This window comes from Triticum dicoccoides, chromosome 5A, assembly GCF_002162155.2.
Source record: "Triticum dicoccoides isolate Atlit2015 ecotype Zavitan chromosome 5A, WEW_v2.0, whole genome shotgun sequence".
Lineage (NCBI taxonomy): Eukaryota > Viridiplantae > Streptophyta > Magnoliopsida > Poales > Poaceae > Triticum > Triticum dicoccoides.
In genome coordinates this window covers 87,304,395-87,323,591 of record NC_041388.1, presented here as the reverse complement: position 1 = coordinate 87,323,591, position 19,197 = coordinate 87,304,395, and the positions used below count along the sequence as shown (strand labels likewise).

The following is a 19,197-nucleotide window of genomic DNA, read 5'->3' as shown; positions in this document are numbered from 1 at the left end:
GGTTGGGTTATAATGGGAACCCCTTGATAGTTCATCTTGATTAAAGCTTTTCCAGCAATTCCCAACCTTGGTTTTACCATTTGCCACCTAGCCTCTTTTCCCTTGGGTTTCCGGAGCCCGATGGTCATCTTATTTAAACCCCCCCCCCGGACCAGTGCTCCTCTGAGTGTTGGTCCGAACCAGGCAGCCTGCGGGGCCACCTCGGGCCACCTCGGGGAAACTCGAGGGTTGGTTTTACTCGTAGATTGACCTATTTGAGTGTGCCCTGAGAACGAGATATGTGCAGCTCCTATCGGGATTTGTCGGCACATTCGGGCGGTGTTGCTGGATTTGTTTTAACCTATTGAAGTGTCTTGAAGAACCGAGATACCGAGTCTGATCGGAACGTCTCGGGAGGAGGTCTATTCCTTCGTTGACCGTGAGAGCTTGTCATGGGCTAAGTTGGGACTCCCCTGTAGGGATTTGAACTTTTGAAAGCCGTGCTCGCGGTTATGGGCAGATGGGAATTTGTTAATGTCCGGTTGTAGATAACTTGAATCTTAACTTAATTAAAATGAATCAACAGTGTGAGTTACCTTGATGGTCTCTTCTCGACGGAGTCCGGAAAGTGAACACGGTGTTGGAGTAATGTTTGCGTAGGTTGCTCTCTAGTTTCTCGCTCGCGCTTTGCCTCCTCTTCTCGCTCTCTTTTGCGAACAGGATAGCCACCATATATGCTAGTCGCTTGCCGCAACTCCACTTATATTACCTTGCCTTACCTATTAAGCTTAAATAGTCTTGATCGCGAGGGTAAGAGATTGTTGAGTCCCTATGGCTCACAGATTACTTCCAAACCAGATGCAGGGCCTGATGATTCCGCTCCAGATGGCACGCTTGAGCTCAAGTGGGAGTTTGACGAGGACTCTCAATGATACTTTGTTTCTTTTCCTGATGATCAGTAGTGGTGCCCAGTTGGGGTGATCGGGACCGTGTCGCATATTGGGTTGTTCTTTTATTTTGGCGCCGTAGTTGGGCCATGAGTGTTTGGATGATGTAATGTTAATTATGTACTTGAATTGACGTGGCGAGTGTAAGCCAACTATGTATCTCCCCTTTTATTATCTATATTACATGAGATGTTGTGAAGATTGCCTAACTTGCGACATTGCTTTCAATGCGGTTATGCCTCTAAGTCGTGCCTCGACACGTGGGAGCTATAGCCGCATCGAGGGTGTTACATCAATCCAGTAGGAGCCCACGCTCAAGTCCCTCGTACCTGCACAAAACGATAGCTACCCGCAACCAACGCGATTAGGGGTTGTCAAGCCCTTCACAGTCACTTACGAGAGTGAGATCTGATAGATAGAATATTTTTGGTATTTTTGATATAAAGATGCAAAGTAAAAAGTAAAAGCAAAGTAAATAGCAAAACAATATAAAAGTGATGGAGATTGATATGATGAGAATAGACCCGGGGGCCATAGTGTAGGATCGAAAGTATGTCTAGAGGGGGGGTGATTAGACTACTTGACCAAATAAAAACTTAACCTTTTCCCAATTTTAGTTCTTGGCAGATTTTAGCTATTGTAGGATAAGTCAAGCAATCATCACACAATTCAAGCACGCATGCAAAGAGTATATTGGCAACGGAAAGTAAAGCATGCAACTTGCAAGAATGTAAAGGGAAGGGTTTGGAGAATTCAAACGCAATTGGAGACACGGATGTTTTTCCCGTGGTTCGGATAGGTGGTGCTATCCTACATCCACGTTGATGGAGACTTCAACCCACGAAGGGTAATGGTTGCGCGAGTCCACGAAGGGCTCCACCCACGAAGGGTAATGCTTGCGCGAGTCCACGGAGGGCTCCACCCACGAAGGGTCCACGAAGAAGCAACCACCCACGAAGGGTCCACGAAGAAGCAACCTTGTCTATCCCACCATGGCCATCGCCCACGAAGGACTTGCCTCACTAGCGGTAGATCTTCACGAAGTAGGCGATCTCCTTGCCCTTACAAACTCCTTGGTTCAACTCCACAATCTTGTCGGAGGCTCCCAAGTACCACCTAGCCAATCTAGGAGACACCACTCTCCAAGAAGTAACAAATGGTGTGTAGGTAATGAACTCCTTGCTCTTGTGCTTCAAACGATAGTCTCCCCAACACTCAACTCTCTCTCATAGGATTTGGATTTTGTGGAAAGAAGATTTGAGTGGAAAGCAACTTGGGGAAGGCTAGAGATCAAGATTCATATGGTAGGAATGGAATATCTTGGTCTCAACACATGAGTAGGTGGTTCTCTCTCAGAACATATGAGTTGGAATTGTGTATGTGTTCTGATGGCTCTCTCCACGAATGAAGAGGAGGTGGAGGGGTATATATAGCCTCCACACAAAATCCAACCGTTACACACAGTTTTCCAATCTCGGTGGGACCGAATCAACAAACTCGGTCGGACCGAAAAGGTAAACCTAGTGACCGTTAGAGATTTTCGGTGGGACTGACATGCAACTCGGTAGGACCGATATGGTTAGGGTTTGGGCATAACGTAATCTCGGTGAGACCGATTACACAAACTCGGTGAGACCGAGTTTGGTAATAAGCTAACCAGAGAGTTGGTCAGGTAAACTCGGTGGGACCGATTTGCTCTTTCGGTGAGACCGAAAAGTTACAAAAAGGAAACAAAGAGTTTACACTGCAATCTCGGTGGGACCGATTCGCTCTTTCGGTGAGACCGAAAAGTTATGAAAGGGAAACAGAGAGTTTGCAATCCCATCTCGGTGAGACCGAGATGCCTATCGGTAGAACCGAATTGCTAGGGTTTGGCAGTGGCTTATGACAAGTGAAACTCGGTGGCGCCGGATAGAAAGAATCGGTAGGACCGAGTTTGGCTTAGGGTTTAGGTCATATGTGGATATGGGAAAGTAGTTGAGGGTTTTGGAGCATATCACTAAGCACATGAAGCAAGAGGCTCATTAAGCAACACCTCATCCCTCCTTAATAGTATTGGCTTTTCCTAAAGACTCAATGTGATCTTGGATCACTAAAATATAAAATGAAGACTCTTGAGCTTTTGAGCTTGAGCCAATCCTTTGTCCTTAGCATTTTGAGGGTTCCACTTTCACATCCATGCCATGCCAATCATTGAGCTTTCCTGAAATAGTCATCTTGGAATAGCATTAGCTCAATGAGCTATATGTTGTTATGAATTACCAAAACCACCTAGGGATAGTTGCACTTTCAATCTCCCCCTTTTTGTTAATTGATGACAACATATAGATCAAAGCTTCGACAAATGATAATAAGCATGAAATATATCATCGCTTTGAGAAGTATGTGACAAGTAAGAGCTCCCCCTAAATTTGTGCATATTTAAAATTTGCTTTGGACTGCAAATGCACAAAGAGTTAGAGTCATGTGTTACTCTTCCATGTCACATACATCTTGGTGGAGCGCTTAAAATGATAAGAATGAAATACATGCACTCATCACCAAGAATAGTGAATGATCACATAAGATAGATAAGATGATAATATTAAGCAAACATTAAGTGTAGCTTATGATCAAACACATGATCATCAATGTCTCACGAGCAAAGACATAGTATCTCACACAAAAGCAAACAAAGTTCGAAAAAAACCCACCAAATAAAACAAGAGAGAATAAAAGCAACACTCTCTCTCGAAGCCTATGATCTATACTTTTTCTCCCCCTTTGGCAACAAGTTACCAAAAAGTTCCTAGAAAATGCATAGTGCTAAGTCGACACTCAGGCTTGATCTTCAGGTGGTGGTGGAGTCCGGAGCACTCCAAGGACGAAGCCTTCTGTAGACGTGGTCGGAGTCGAGGTTGAAGTGGACGCTGGAGCTGGTGGAACTGAGGCTGTAGCTGGTGCAGACGTGGTGGCTCTGGGGTCAGCAACTGGCACTGCAAACGACCTCAGACCTCGTGGCACTCTGGCAAAGGCATCAGTTGTAGTCTTGCCTCTCCTCTCCTGCATGTCATCCTGGAGCTGCTCCACTGCAGTTTGAATCTCTGTCACTTTGACATCCAAGTCATAGAACTTTTGTTCCATGATCCTCTCTAAGCTTTCCTGGTTCTGAGTTAGGGTAGCTAGTCCTTGCTCAATCTGCAGGGTGGATGCAATCAAGTAACCAAGCTGCTCTTGTTTGGTTTTCAGGAAATATTCAGATGCCTCCTCTTGAGTAGGCATCTTGGCAGCTTTCTCCTTCCTCGCCTTCTCCTTCTTGGCTTGTGCTTGGGCAGATGATGGCTCATTCTCAGTCATGACCACTTGATTATCTTCAAAATCTGGACGGATGGGCAGGTGTTCCTTGTCCAATAAGTATATCCCCGTGCCCATCTTAGAGTTGATGAGCTCCTAAATCTGTGGGGCATATCCACAGCTCCTCTTCTGGTCTGCTGCTGTCCTCTTGATTGTTTCAATCATAAGGCTCATGACTTTGAATTTCTGTGGCACGTCAAAGATATGAAGCAAGTTGATCGCGTGGCCCCTGATCATCTTGTGATCTCTAGACTTGGGCAATAGGGTGTGCCTAAGAATCCAGTTGATGGTTGGCAGCCCTGACAGAAGATAGTGTACTGAGCCAAACTTGAACGTATCAAGTGCTTCATTTGGAATCTCCTTGTACATGTTTGAAATTGAGTTGTGGTCCATCTTCTTCTTGGCATAAATGTCCAAGTCATCGTCATGCTCTTCTGGGGCATTAATCAGCTGAGCCCATTCAGCAACTGTAGACTGGTACCTCGTACCCTCTGACATCCATACAATCCTGCCATCTGGATAGAAATGGGATGTGGAGTAGAACTGCATGATGAGTTCCTCATTCCACTTTGTGAGCTTCTGCCCAACAAAGTCCTCTACTCCACATGCCTTGAAGCTGTCCTGCACTCCAGGGTAGTACTCTTCGTTGTCCTTGATGTATTGCCAATCAACCCATCTCATATCACAGACAATTGGCTTCTTGTCTAGCAGCACTGTCTCATAAAAGTCTTGCTGCTCCTTGGTGTGAAACCTGTAGTCAACTGCAGTCCTTCTCCTTGAAGCATATGGGTCTGCTTCTCTCCACTTCCGGAGCCCTGAATCTCTCCTGAGTTTCATATCCTCAGCCACAGGATGAGCATCGTTGTGGTCTGGGATCTTGGGCTTGAGCTTTCTAAGAACATTCTCTTCTTCTTCTTCTGCAGCTTCAGGCACTGGGGCCTTGTTCTTCTCAGTAGCTGGGATGCTTCTTGTGTTCCTCTTTGGCTTTGGCTTTGGAGCTGGCTTGGCCTTGGAAGTAGCTGCCCCTGTTCTTATGGCATCACCCATCAGCTTGGGTGCCTTAGGTGCTGGTGCAGCTACCTCTTCTTCTTCCTCCTCATCTTCCATGATGGAAGCCTTGCCAAGCACTCTGGCTACAGTTTTCTTCACCCTTTCTTTCCTCTTCTTGCCTTCAGCAGCAACTGGCTCAATGGGAGTGGGCTTCTCAGTTGAAGCTCTGGCCTTTGACATAGGCTGCCTGCCTGCTGGCCTTTTGATCTTCATCCCTGGTTTTATGCCCTGTGCTGGCTCAACTCTCATGGAAGTTGCTTCCTCTTCTGCCACATAATCCTCATCTTCTGAGTCTGAGGTTCTCTTCTTTCTCTGTCTTGTGGCAGCTTTAGGCAGATTGCTAGGGGTGCTCCTGCTGCCATCATCTGAGGAACTTGAGGGACTAGTGCCCTCACTCATCTGCACTTGCTGCTCTGACAAGTTCTGGCTATCACTTTGGTCTGGCATGATGCAAACTCTGACTGCTGACCCTGTGAATAGGTTATAGATGAGATAGAGTGGATAAGCATCACAAAATGCAGAGATTTTTGCAAAAGAATAATTCAAAAACTTAGTTTTAGTTTCCCACTGAAAGCATCTTGGATCTACCGATTTCTAAACTCGGTGATACCGAAGCAGTTTTGGCACCTAAACTAGTGAACTCGGTCAGACCGATTCACAGTTCGGTGGCACCAAGACTGCTAGGGTTTCACAGAGTTCCAAAATCGGTCACACCGATAAGTAATTCTCGGTCAGACCGAGTCTCACTTGTGCAATGGCATAAGCCAAATCGGTGGGACCGAGTTTTTCAACTCGGTGGGTCCGAGATGGTTTCGGCGAAAACCTAACCCTAAAATTTTCGAATTAAACCTAATCTACGAGTTCATTGACTGGATAGAAGTTTAACAAACATGGCAAGAATCATGATGATCACAATGTGCTAAGAATCGGATTGGGGAATAGCACAAAGATCGAGTCCATACCCTAGTTCGGCGGAGACTCGCTACGGCGGCAACGGCGGGGTTGAATTTCCGTTGACGGCGACAGAGACCAGCGACTGGAGGCAGCTGGCGGCGAGGAGACGATCCGGAGACCAAGTTGGCAGAGCAGGCTATCGCGCAGGCGAAGGGGTTCAGAGAAATTTCCAAATTTTTTCCCGCGACTATATATAGCCCGACCCTGTCGGTGTGACCGAGTGGAACAACTCGGTGGCATCAAGATGCAAAACTGTATACAGTTGTTGCAACTCGATGTGACCGAATGGTTCAAATCGGTTGCACCGAGATCGAAAACCTAGATCAACTTAATGATCTCGGTAGGACCAAAAGTGGGGTATCGGTCAGACCGAGAATCATAAAGAGGTTTTGGAAGTTTAAGTCTATGACGAATCGGGGACTCCGAGCGCTCCTCACACAGAGTGGTTCGAATCTGACTTGATCAAATTTTGTGATGTAGCATGAATAAAGTTTGAGAGAAGAAAAGCATAGATAGCTAGAGGAGGTTCTTAGGCATTCTTGTCCATCCACTTGGCAAAAGGAAATGAAACCAAACAATCAAAACAACAAGTGGATGTCCTCGAATGAGTAAAATATGCAACCAGCCTGCTCACACAATAAGATGGCAAATGAAATATGTGACAAGGCATGCACAACCAATTCTAGCATCTATCAAGCAATTTGCGATGACAAGGTCATCTATATATGAGTATATTGACTTAGGAGTCAAGTGAGAACACTTGATCATAGGTCATACTCATCGTTTAAGCTCAAGTGGGGTTACCACTTTTACATAAAGCATTGTTGTGTTCACATCTTTAGAGTTGCTTTAGCTCAAGTCTTAGAGTAAAGCTCCCCCTAGATGTGATATCCCCCCTTAGAGGGATGAACTAACCTCGGGTTTTGTCGATGATGACTTCATGTAGATGTTGAAGATGTGGATGCTCAATGTTGATGTAGATCACTTGGAGCTATCCATTTGAGTGAATTGCACTTTCAATACCTACATGGGTTAGTCCCACAAGGAACAAACAAGAATATCCATAGACATAGAGTGATGCACACACAAGATGATGTCCATGAAAACTATTAGGTTACCTTGTCCCTTGTCTTACCAACAAGAGGGTTTGTGACTCCTTGAACTAGTGCAAGATGTGGAAGTTGATTGCACTTGTTCTTGCCAAAATGATAAGAGTGAAGTATGTTGGCGGAGTCACCCTCAAGAACTCTCTAGTTCTTCTTCTTTTGGATCCACACCATCTTGATGGGAATCCTTGGAGTTGTAGTCGTACTTGATGAAGTGGAACTTGAAGTAGTCTTGGGAATCCACTTGACTAAGGTCTTAGGAGCTTCTTCAAATGCATCAATTTCCTCTTGAAGCTTGTCCTTGCCTTTTTGCTTGTAGTCTTGTGGTGGAAGATCATCTTGAGCTTGTGTCCCCTTGAAAGAAGTATCATACTTCTCTTGTTGAGGAACAAACTTTGTCTTGGGGTATTGATCTTCTTCCCACTCAACTCCATTGGCATTGAATTTTTGTTCAAAACCAACACCTTGATTCTTCCGGTGCGTTCCTTGCTTGCGCACAATTTCCTCGAATTGCTTACTCCTGGCAAGGCTTTTGTACACTCCTTTCTCTATAATTCCCTTCAATAAGCTATTTTCTTGCTCAAGTGTAACTTGGCTAAGAGAATCATTAGTGGAATCAAGAGAACTACTAGAAGCAACAATATTGGATTTAGCATGATCATTGTTACTGCTAGAGGAAGAATCTTTCTTGTTCTTGTTACTAGACTTGACTTGAGGCATGTAAGTGGATAAGAGTAAACGCTTGGCAATGTAAGAAGAACTTTTCTTGCGGAGATCATCATTGATTGCTTTTAAGAACTCATGCTCTTGCTCAAGATTGAGCTTTTCAAAGCGTAATTTCTCATGAGCTCTTAAAAGTTCTCGATGATCTTCGAAGATAGTTTCATGAGCTAACTTAAGAGTGTTTAGTTCTTTAGTTAGAGCCTCAATCTTCTCCTTATCATTGTCATTCGTTTTATCTTGCTTAGCATGATTAATTGACGTTTCATCATAGTATTCATCACTAGAGTTGTCAACAAGCAAATCATCACCTAACAAGTCATCTTCATCACTATTGAAATCAACATACTCGGGGTGTGTTACCTTAGTACCTTTGGCCATGAAGCATCTTCCAATTCCTTTATTTGGTGAGTCAAATATGTCGTAGGAGTTGGTTGGCACAAGTGCTAGACCGGCAACACCTTCATCTTGAGTATCTTCGGAGTCGGAGTGATAACTTCTCTCGGAGTGGCTGTCGGAGTCGGAGCCGGATACCCATTCACCAACATGAGCTTGATGTCTTCGTTTTGTGTAGCTCCTTGATGATTTTTCCTTCCTTTTCGAATCCTTGCTTCTCCGTGAGTATCTTCGTTCATAACGATCATCTCTACTCCTTCTCTCTCTTGGTGGTGATTCTTTGCTTCTTCTTTTTGGAGAATCTTCTCTTCTCTTGTATGGAGCCGTACACTCATTGGAATAGTGTCCGAGTCTTCCACAACTGTAGCAGTTTCGCTCTCGACTAGAAGATCTTTTGTCATTGTAGGACCTTGACTTGAAGCTTCTATTTTTGCTTCTACTCTTGTAGAACTTGTTGAAGTTCTTCACCATTAAGCTCAATTCTTCATTGAAGTTTTGTTTCTCACTTGATGATGTAGGGGCTTCACATGAGGCTTTGTAGGCACCACTTGATTTGTTGTGAAGTTCCTCTTTATCCTTAAGTGACATCTCATGAGCAACTATTCTTCCAATCACCTCCGTTGGCTTGAGATCTTTGTAATTGGGCATCATTTGGATCAATGTGCACACGGTATCATATTTTCCATCCAAGGCTCTTAGAATCTTCTTGATGATGAATCTATCGGTAATCTCTTCACTTCCTAAGCCGGCAATCTCATTTGTGATGAGAGCAAGCCTAGAGTACATTTCAGTGACACCTTCACCATCCTTCATTTTGAACTTGTCAAGTTGACTTTGAAGCACATCCAACTTGGATTCCTTGACGGAGTCGGTACCTTCGTGCATATCAATCAAAGTGTCCTAAATTTCCTTTGCATTCTCAAGACGGTTGATTTTGTTGAATTCTTCGGGGCACAATCCGTTGAAGAGAATATCACAAGCCTGAGCATTGTATTGCAACATCTTCAACTCATCCGCGGTAGCTTCACGGTTTGGTTCTTTCCCATCAAAGAAGTCACCTTGCAAACCAACACACACAATAGCCCAAACGGCGGGGTTATGTCCAAGAATATGCATTTTCATTTTATGCTTCCAACTAGCAAAATTAGTACCATCAAAGTAAGGACCTCTACGGTGATAATTTCCCTCGCTAGACGCCATACTCTCCTAGGTTGTGAAACCAAGGCTATGACCACCAAAAGCTATGGAGATCAAAGCAAATGGAGACCAAAGCTCTGATACCACTTGTAGGATCGAAAGTATGTCTAGAGGGGGGGTGATTAGACTACTTGACCAAATAAAAACTTAACCTTTTCCCAATTTTAGTTCTTGGCAGATTTTAGCTATTGTAGGACAAGTCAAGCAATCATCACACAATTCAAGCAAGCATGTAAAGAGTATATTGGCAGCGGAAAGTAAAGCATGCAACTTGCAAGAATGTAAAGGGAAGGGTTTGGAGAATTCAAACGCAATTGGAGACACGGATGTTTTCCCCGTGGTTCGGGTAGGTGGTGCTATCCTACATCCACGTTGATGGAGACTTCAACCCACGAAGGGTAACGGTTGCGCGAGTCCACGGAGGGCTCCACCCACGAAGGGTAATGGTTGCACGATTCCACGGAGGGCTCCACCCACGAAGGGTCCACAAAGAAGCAACCACCCATGAAGGGTCCATGAAGAAGCAACATTGTCTATCCCACCATGGCCATCGCCCACGAAGGACTTGCCTCACTAGCGGTAGATCTTCACGAAGTAGGCGATCTCCTTGCCCTTACAAACTCCTTGGTTCAACTCCACAATCTTGTCGGAGGCTCCCAAGTAACACCTAGCCAATCTAGGAGACACCACTCTCCAAGAAGTAACAAATGGTGTGTAGGTAATGAACTCCTTGCTCTTGTGCTTCAAACGATAGTCTCCCCAACACTCAACTCTCTCTCATAGGATTTGGATTTTGTGGAAAGAAGATTTGAGTGGAAAGCAACTTGGGGAAGACTAGAGATCAAGATTCATATGGTAGGAATGGAATATCTTGGTCTCAACACATGAGTAGGTGGTTCTCTCTCAGAACATATGAGTTGGAATTGTGTATGTGTTCTGATGGCTCTCTCCACGAATGAAGAGGAGGTGGAGGGGTATATATAGCCTCCACACAAAATCCAACCATTACACACAGTTTTCCAATCTCGGTGGGACCGAATCAACAAACTCGGTCGGACCGAAAAGGTAAACCTAGTGACCGTTAGAGATTTTCGGTGGGACTGACATGCAACTCGGTAGGACCGATATGGTTAGGGTTTGGGCATAACGTAATCTCGCTGAGACCGATTTCACAAACTCGGTGAGACCGAGTTTGGTAATAAGCTAACCAGAGAGTTGGTCAGGTAAACTCGGTGGGACCGATTTGCTCTTTCGGTGAGACCGAAAAGTTACAAAAAGGAAACAAAGAGTTTACACTGCAATCTCGGTGGGACCGATTCGCTCTTTCGGTGAGACCGAAAAGTTACAAAAGGGAAACAGAGAGTTTGCAATCCCATCTCGGTGAGACCGAGATCCCTATCGGTAGAACCGAATTGCTAGGGTTTGGCAGTGGCTTATGACAAGTGAAACTCGGTGGCGCCGGATAGAAAGAATCGGTAGGACCGAGTTTGGCTTAGGGTTTAGGTCATATGTGGATATGGGAAAGTAGTTGAGGGTTTTGGAGCATATCACTAAGCACATGAATCAAGAGGCTCATTAAGCAACACCTCATCCCTCCTTAATAGTATTGGCTTTTCCTAAAGACTCAATGTGATCTTGGATCACTAAAATATAAAATGAAGAGTCTTGAGCTTTTGAGCTTGAGCCAATCCTTTGTCCTTAGCATTTTGAGGGTTCCACTTTCACATCCATGCCATGCCAATCATTGAGCTTTCCTGAAATAGTCATCTTGGAATAGCATTAGCTCAATGAGCTATATGTTGTTATGAATTACCAAAACCACCTAGGGATAGTTGCACTTTCACATAGGTTTCACTAGTGGTTTCTCTCGAGAGCATAAGTTTTCTACGGTGGGTGAACAAATTACTGTTGAGCAATTGACAGAATTGAGCATAGTTATGAGAATATCTAGGCATGATCATGTATATAGGCATCACGTCCGTGACAAGTAGATCGAAACGATTCTGCATCTACTACTATTACTCCACTCATCGACCGCTATCCAGCATGCATCTAGAGTATTAAGTTAAAAACAGAGTAATGCTTTAAGCAAGATGACATGATGTAGAGATATAAATTAATGCAATATGAAATAAACCCCATCTTGTTATCCTCGATGGCAACGATACAATACGTGTCTTGCTGCCCCTTCTTTCACTGGGAAAGAACACCGCAAGATCGAACCCAAAGCTAAGCACTTCTCCCATGGCAAGAACTATCAATCTAGTTGGCCAAACCAAACGGATAATTCGAAGAGACTTGCAAAGATAACCAATCATACATAAAAGAATTCAGAGAAGATTCAAATATTGTTCATAGATAGACTTGATCATAAACCCACAATTCATCGGTCTCAACAAACACACCGCAAAAGAAGAAGATTAAATCAAATAGATCTCCACAAGAGAGGGCGAGAACATTGTATTGAGATCCAAAAAGAGAGAAGAAGCCATCTAGTTACTAACTATGGACCCGAAGGTCTGAGGTAAACTACTCACACTTCATCGGAGAGGCTATGATGATGTAAAAGCCCTCCGTGATGACGGTCCTTCTCCGGCGGAGCTCCGGAACTGGCCCCAAGATGGGATCTCGTGGATACAGAAAGTTGCGGCGGTGGAATTAGATTTTTGGCTTCTGTTCTGATCGTTTGGGGGTACGTGGGTATATATAGGAGGAAGGAGTACGTCGGTAGAGCACCGAGGGACCCACGAGGCAGGGGGGCGCGCCCCCTACCCTCGTGACCGCCTTCGGTACTTCTTGGAGTAGGGTCCAAGTCTCCTGGGTCTTACCCGAGAAGAAAATCATATTCCAAAAAGGATTTTTTCTGTTTGGACTCCGTTTGATATTCTGTTTCTTCGAAACACTGAAATAGGCAAAAAACAGCAATTCTGGGTTGGGCCTCCGGTTAATAGGTTAGTCCCAAAAATAATATAAAAATGGAAAATAAAGCCCAATATAGTCCAAAACAGTAGATAATATAGCATGGAGCAATCAAAAATTATAGATACGTTGGAGACGTATCAGCTGCATTTTTGCGCGCTGCATTTTAGCACGGCTGCTGGAGCCAGCGCCGCGCGCCGCGCCAAACCAGGCGATGGGCGCGCAGCAAATCAGTTTTTTGCGCGCGGCGCGTTCGGCGCCTGTTGGAGATGCTCTTAGGCCAACTCCACTACGCGCCCCCATTCTGTCCGGCCCCGTCTTTTTGGGATAAAACGGACAAATAAGGTGGCCCAGCGCGCGACGGTCCGGACCCATCTAGTCCGTTTTGTGTCTGGACCGACCCATTTCAAGTGCATCTTTGCGTCGGGTTTGGGTCGCCGCGGACACCGAACGGACGCGCCGCTCATCCGCGTCTGACCGCGTGGCGTGGCGGCCACCTACCTTCCACTCGCCAACATCAATGCGCACGGATGGCCGACCCCACCTGTCATCGGCCCAATGGAAGGTCGTCGTCCTTCTTAAATGAGGAACCCGTGAATCGGTCGTCGTCCACACTGCCTCACTCCATCCCGCGGCCTCCTCGAAACCCGACCGCGCTAAACCCTAGCCCTCCCTTGTCGAGCTCGCCGGCCGGCCACCTCGAAGCCATGGGCTTCTGGAACCGCAAGGGGAAGCACGACCGCGAGGCCGGCTCCTCGTCGGGGCGCCGCGCCGGCTCCGTGAAGAAGGAGGCCGCATCACCACCACGTCGGGCCCCCACGCCGCCTGCTTTCTTCATCGGCCCCCACGTCCGCCGGCGAGCGCGACCGGCACTACATCCGCACGTCGGTGTGCCGCTGTTATTAGGAGACGAGGATGTCGCTCCAGGTCGTCACTCCCCTGGAGCGACGTCTACCTCCCCAACAACTGGCACCTGTCCACCGATCGTGTGCCGATCTCGCTGGTCCCGGCAAGCGGTCGTGCGCGCCGTGAAGAGATCGAGCGCCGCCGCCGCCTCCTCCCTGATGACGTGTACTACGACGACAGGTACGCCCCGGACTCCTTCCTCTGGGATACCTGGCTCAGGGACGAGCACGACGTGCGGCGTGCCTCCTTCTTCGCCGGCACGACGTCTGGGCCACGGCGGCCACGTCGGCCACGTCGGGAGCACGCAGCGCCTGCTCTCCAGGACGCGGGCATAGGCTGGTGCGCGGCCTCACGCCCACGCCGTCGCCGTCGCCTTCGCCATCTCCACCACCACCTCCTCGCATGACAGCGGAGGAGGAGGCTCGTCTCATGGCGCGTGTCATGGAGGACTTCATGTACACGCATGATGAGTGGCAATGGGAGGGCCTGAAGGAGATGATGGCCCACTCCGCCGTCGGCGAGGTAGCCATCCCCGAGCTGGAGATGGTGGCCGTGGAGGAGGCGATGGAGGAGGAGCCGGTGGCCGCGTTCCAGCCGGGTCTGCTGGGCCAGGGGTGGGGCTGGTCCTGCACTGCACCGGAGATGGCCAGCCGCCGTGGGGCGTGAACTGGTGCGCCACTCCGCCGCGGTCACCGGAACAGGAGGCGTCGCCACGGGAGGAGGTCGTGCAGGCACCTCCCGCCGTCCAGCCGGCCCCTTCTACCGCGCACCGGCGGCCCACCTCTGGACGCCGCCGGCCTACGTGGACCTCGTCAGCGACGCCGACGACACCGACGGCCACTGAAGACGGCGATGGCGACGGCATCGACGGGCACGGGCAGGAGCGCGCTGGCGGCGACCGTTTTTTATTTTCTTTTTTATGTTTAATTATGTCAAGTTGGACGTGAAACTGGGCCGTTTTGTGACCGTGACGACCCTAACTAAGTTTTATGTTTATTAAACTACGTTTATTTGCTTTTTTAAATCATTTTATTTACGTTTTCTATTTTTTTTAAATCATATCCAACGCGGACGTGATTTAAGGTGCGGCCGCAAGATGGGCGCACACACGATCCAACGGACAAGACGGACACGGGCGAACCCATCGACGTCTCAAAGGGACAAAATCCGACCAAACCAAACGTCCGTTTAAGCTCGCGCGGTAGAGTTGGCCTTAGACGGAGTCACGAAGAGAGCGAGATTTGTCTGGTCGAGTCAGGAATGTTTGACTTGTGACTTGCAGTGCCACGTGTGAGCTATCGGCCAACACGGCACTGCCACCTGCCCTCGCCTCCTCGATTAGCGCGGCCAGCACGCTCGTGGCGTTTGGGATGGTCAAAAACTCAAAAGCCGGAGAGTTATTAGCGCTGGCCCTTTCACGAGTCTCTCGTGGTGAAGTTTTATAACGGGAGCAACCTGGTTGCGCTGGCAAAAAAAGGTAACCATCGCACTCGTAACGTTGATAAGTGTACTTATCGCCGGAGTAGTATTATCTTCATCGTGGTTTATCGGTCCTCATTGTATTTTATGCAAAATTTTGATCATAAATTTAATTAATAATATATTTATACATGTCATAAAAATTATATTATTGAAAACTATATTTAAATAGGAATCCAACTATACAATTTTCGTTGACATGTATTAACATTTTGTAAATTAAATCTTTGGACAAAATTTGACATAAATTATAAAGGGGACCAATAAACCAGAACGGAAGTTATAGTTAATTAATTATAGCGAGGACATTTGACGACATTTAACCTTGCTGGTCGAGTCTCGGTTTCGGATTATGACGGCCACCAACTTTTGAAATGGCCCTCAAGGAAGGTCGTCGAGAGACGCATTAGCAGCGAGACTTAATTAGCTACTTCTTCTGTTTCATAATAAAAGAGTATTTTTGACACTATATTATTGCTGCCAAGCAATCACAAAACTTCATTAGAATCAAATCTTACTCCAAAGTAATCATTCATCGTGCTTGATTGAGTGGTGTTTTCCGAACATTGGTGGCACTTGGCATCGTGCTCCCTTCAGTTGTTCTTCAGATAGCAGATAGCGCAGCATCGTTGGTCGTTTGATGCGATCCATAGAAATTTCCGATATATATTTTTCAAAATATTCCTTGATATTAAAACTTTAGCATCGACTCAAAAACACTGAAAAGCCATACCGTTTTTCAGCGATACGTACAATCAAACATATGAAAATTCTACATAAGATTCAAATGGGTATGACATTGCAATTCTATGATTTTTCTATTTCTGTTACTAGTATGTTTTTAGAATCATGTGAATATAGAGGCCCTTACCTAGAAGATTTTTACTTCTTTCATTCAAAAAACTTGAAAAAACTTGTCTCAAACTTGTTCCTCAAATGAATGTATCTATCATTAATTGAAGGACAACCCTTAGTAGCCATAGTTGGAGCAAAGAAGACGACTGTTCCAAGTGAGTTACTAGTACTAGGATGTCACACTTCACTGTTCTCGCGGGTCACGTCCCTTTCATCAGCTGTCCATCCCACCGTCCATTTCCCTGATCGGACGGTACAACGACAGCAACAAAAATCCCCAAAGATTCTTGAAAAAATCAGACCCGAGAAAGAAAGGGAGAGGCGCAACACGAAAAGAGAACTGAAACGCTGCAATAAATAAAGCCACTACCGCTTTTTCTCTCTCTCGACATCTCGAGATATAAAGCCACTAGTGCTAGTGCAAAGAGGAAGGAGGGAGAGACAGAGCGGTGTGAGAAGCAGGTGGAGCTGCAACAGTTTGCCACATCTCCCTTCCCTCCCTTGCATGCCGATCGCCTCCAAGCTCCTCTACTTCCAGCGCCGCCCCTCGCCGGCGCCGCCGGAGCCCCCCGACCCGCGCCGCCGGCCCTGCCGCGGGGCGAGCGCCTCCGCCCCCCGCCGCCAGCGCAGCTCGGCCGTCTCAAACCACCACCACCACCATCATCACAAGCTGGTGAGCTCGCGCCGTCTCATCTCATCTTCCTCGATCCCCTCCCTACCCTGGCCCAAGTGGCCTGCGATCTGTTACTTTTTCTCTGCATGGTTTTGCTTCCTGTCTGGAGCTTCAGTTGCCGCGATTTGCGGGGGCTTGTTTTTGCGAGTCCGGATGTTAAGGGTTGAGGCAGCAATTCAGGGGTGCGTTTTGATGCGCGTCCGCGGAAAAATATCGAAACATTTGTTTCACAAAACTAGATAGTGCAGTAGGGTGTGGGGACGCCATGGGGTCAGAGCAGTTACAGCTAGTCAAGATTCAAGAACAAGGTTGGTAAAATTCATATTTTATACATGGACTGAGGAGCATGGCCCTGTGCACAATTTGGTAGTAACACTTAATTCAGAAAAGCTACTGTTACTATACTAGATTTTTTTTATTAGATCAAGGGAGAAATACTGTTATTTTTGTGGGACTAACATGAAGACCAAGTAGAATATGTATTATGTGTTCTTGGTGTACGTTTGCCGGGATTGGTTGGGAATTGAGATGAACCAGGGTGTGGAACCATGAACCAGCTGCACTTCTGTTTATGTGTGTACCCTTTGTTCAATACCTGACCGCGTACATGTTTCGCCCACGCACAAATTGTTCACTGCATAGGAATGATTGTGTTGCATATAGCTCTTGTTAGTTTGTTCATGAGTGTTGTTTTATTTAATTTTGCAACGAAGGGACAATCTCGTATTTCCTCATAAACATCTTTGACAAAGAGGCTGCAGATGTTTTTGGCAAATCTGAGCTTGTACCAGAAATTTTGTGCAGTCTTTTTCCAAACTATATATATAAGTAACTGGTTTTAGAATTTAGGGGGTTCGTGTATTGAACTGATAATCATACTTTTACAGTAAGTGTTGTCGTAGAGCCAGTATATACTGGAATATTCTTTCCTAGAAAAATGAGGCTCTACTAATCTATTGTGGAAAGTTCAGTGTGTGCATGACAATGATAGTTCTTTTGAACAGCTATTCAGTGACATGGATGAGTAATGAGTTGCAGCCTTGCAGGCTTTGGTAGAATGATTACGCCAAAGCTTTAAGTGGCCGAAATCATTGTGGGGACTACAAAGTGCTAATCTCTGTGATTGCTCACTGTCTGAATGTTTATTTTCAGAAAGAGCAACCATTTGTCTAGTGAGTGTTATTATGTCAAATATTCCTCATGTTTGATCAATTTCTACCAAATTACTTGCTAGAACTCTGATAATGGAGCAAACACAGTTTTGAGACATATCTCAGTTATGAGCAGATGAACTCTTGACCCTTATCACAGGCTTGTAGCCTATGGAAAATTAGTTAAATATGTGTAGAATCTCCTATTGATGTCATGAGTTGGCTGCTATTTCCTACACATCGTTGAGCTATTTCCAGGCATGCAACAAACCACTCTCGGCGGAGAATAACACAGTCTTATTTTCCCAAGTTTTCTGTTGTGATGATGATAGTTGTGAAACGTTCTTCAGTCACTACGAATAGGTTCTAACATGTGTTATTTAAAAAAAAAAACAGGGCCAGGAACTTGTTCCGGCAAACCAAAGAGATGGGGCTAAGCTTGTGGGATGTGCTGGAAACAAAATAGAACATATAGGGTTCACGTGCTCCAGGTCAAGGCTAAGCCGCAGTGTATCGGATCATGGACGGCTTCCTGATGCTGTTCAACAGGCTAGAGAAAGGCTTCTTCAGAGGCTTAATAGTGTGGACTTGTCAGGAAGAAGGTCCAAAACAAAACTTATCACGTTGTTCTTCCAGTGCAGAATTTGATGATCTATATTCGTTCTATGTTTACTCATGATCGTCCATTGTTTCAGGGAAAACACTTCGTGCTCCGAAACCATTTGGGCTGGAGTAGTAACTCATCCTGCTGACATTGGTATTTCCAACTTGGCCGATAGCGAACTTGGTAGCCTAACCAGTTACTTCCAATCCAGTGTATCCATCACCACCTACAACAAAGTCCAAGAAACATTCCCAGAGCCTTTCAGCACCGTAGATAAGTGCATGCCTGTCACCCCGTGCACCGAACCAGTCCATGTGCTACAAGAAACAGCCTGCGAGTGCTCGATATGCCTGGAGAGGTGCGGCGAGGCAGACGGGCTCATGCAGCTGCGGTGCAAGCATGTCTTCCACTCGGCGTGCCTGGAGCGGTGGCTTCGATCCCACGGCGACTGCCCCTACTGCAGGGGCAGTGTGCTCCTGACGTCGGAGGAATGAGAGCTGAGGATGACACCTAAAATGTGTTGCAGCTTAACCTGTTGTTCTACCAAGGACCTTTTGAGTTTGTTATAATTAATTAGTGAGGTGATGACACTGTGCGGTGTTGCAGTGCGCGGCTTGAGCGATGAGATGCTACAACTGGCTGTTTATCTCTGTACAACTACGGATCATGAGATTAGAAGCAGTAAGATAGCTGCTGTTCTATGAAGCCTTTGTTCTCTGCAGTGTGTGATGATGCTGTATTACTGCTCATTTAGCCGAACTACTTACACTATTTATACTGAACTTTCGTTTCCTCCACCCACAAGGTTCATAGAATATTTGAAGGTCCTACATGAACACCAAATTAGCTGAACACTGCAAGCAGGGCACATCTAGATCTGCACTAGTTATCGCAGATCTAAGTGCCTCAATTGAACTAAAAAGAGAGA

The 19,197-nt window shown here is 46.2% G+C and overlaps 1 protein-coding gene across 1 annotated transcript; it reads left to right on the top strand.

Annotated features, from left to right (window-relative positions):
• Nucleotides 1-16,287: 16,287 nt before the first annotated feature.
• Nucleotides 16,288-18,990, top strand: LOC119299551 (probable E3 ubiquitin-protein ligase RHY1A). Its single transcript, XM_037576747.1, has 3 exons — nucleotides 16,288-16,514; nucleotides 18,062-18,267; nucleotides 18,361-18,990. The coding sequence occupies exons 1-3, from the start codon at nucleotides 16,347-16,349 to the stop codon at nucleotides 18,761-18,763; spliced, it is 777 nt and encodes a 258-aa protein (XP_037432644.1). The 5' UTR covers nucleotides 16,288-16,346; the 3' UTR covers nucleotides 18,764-18,990.
• Nucleotides 18,991-19,197: the final 207 nt, after the last annotated feature.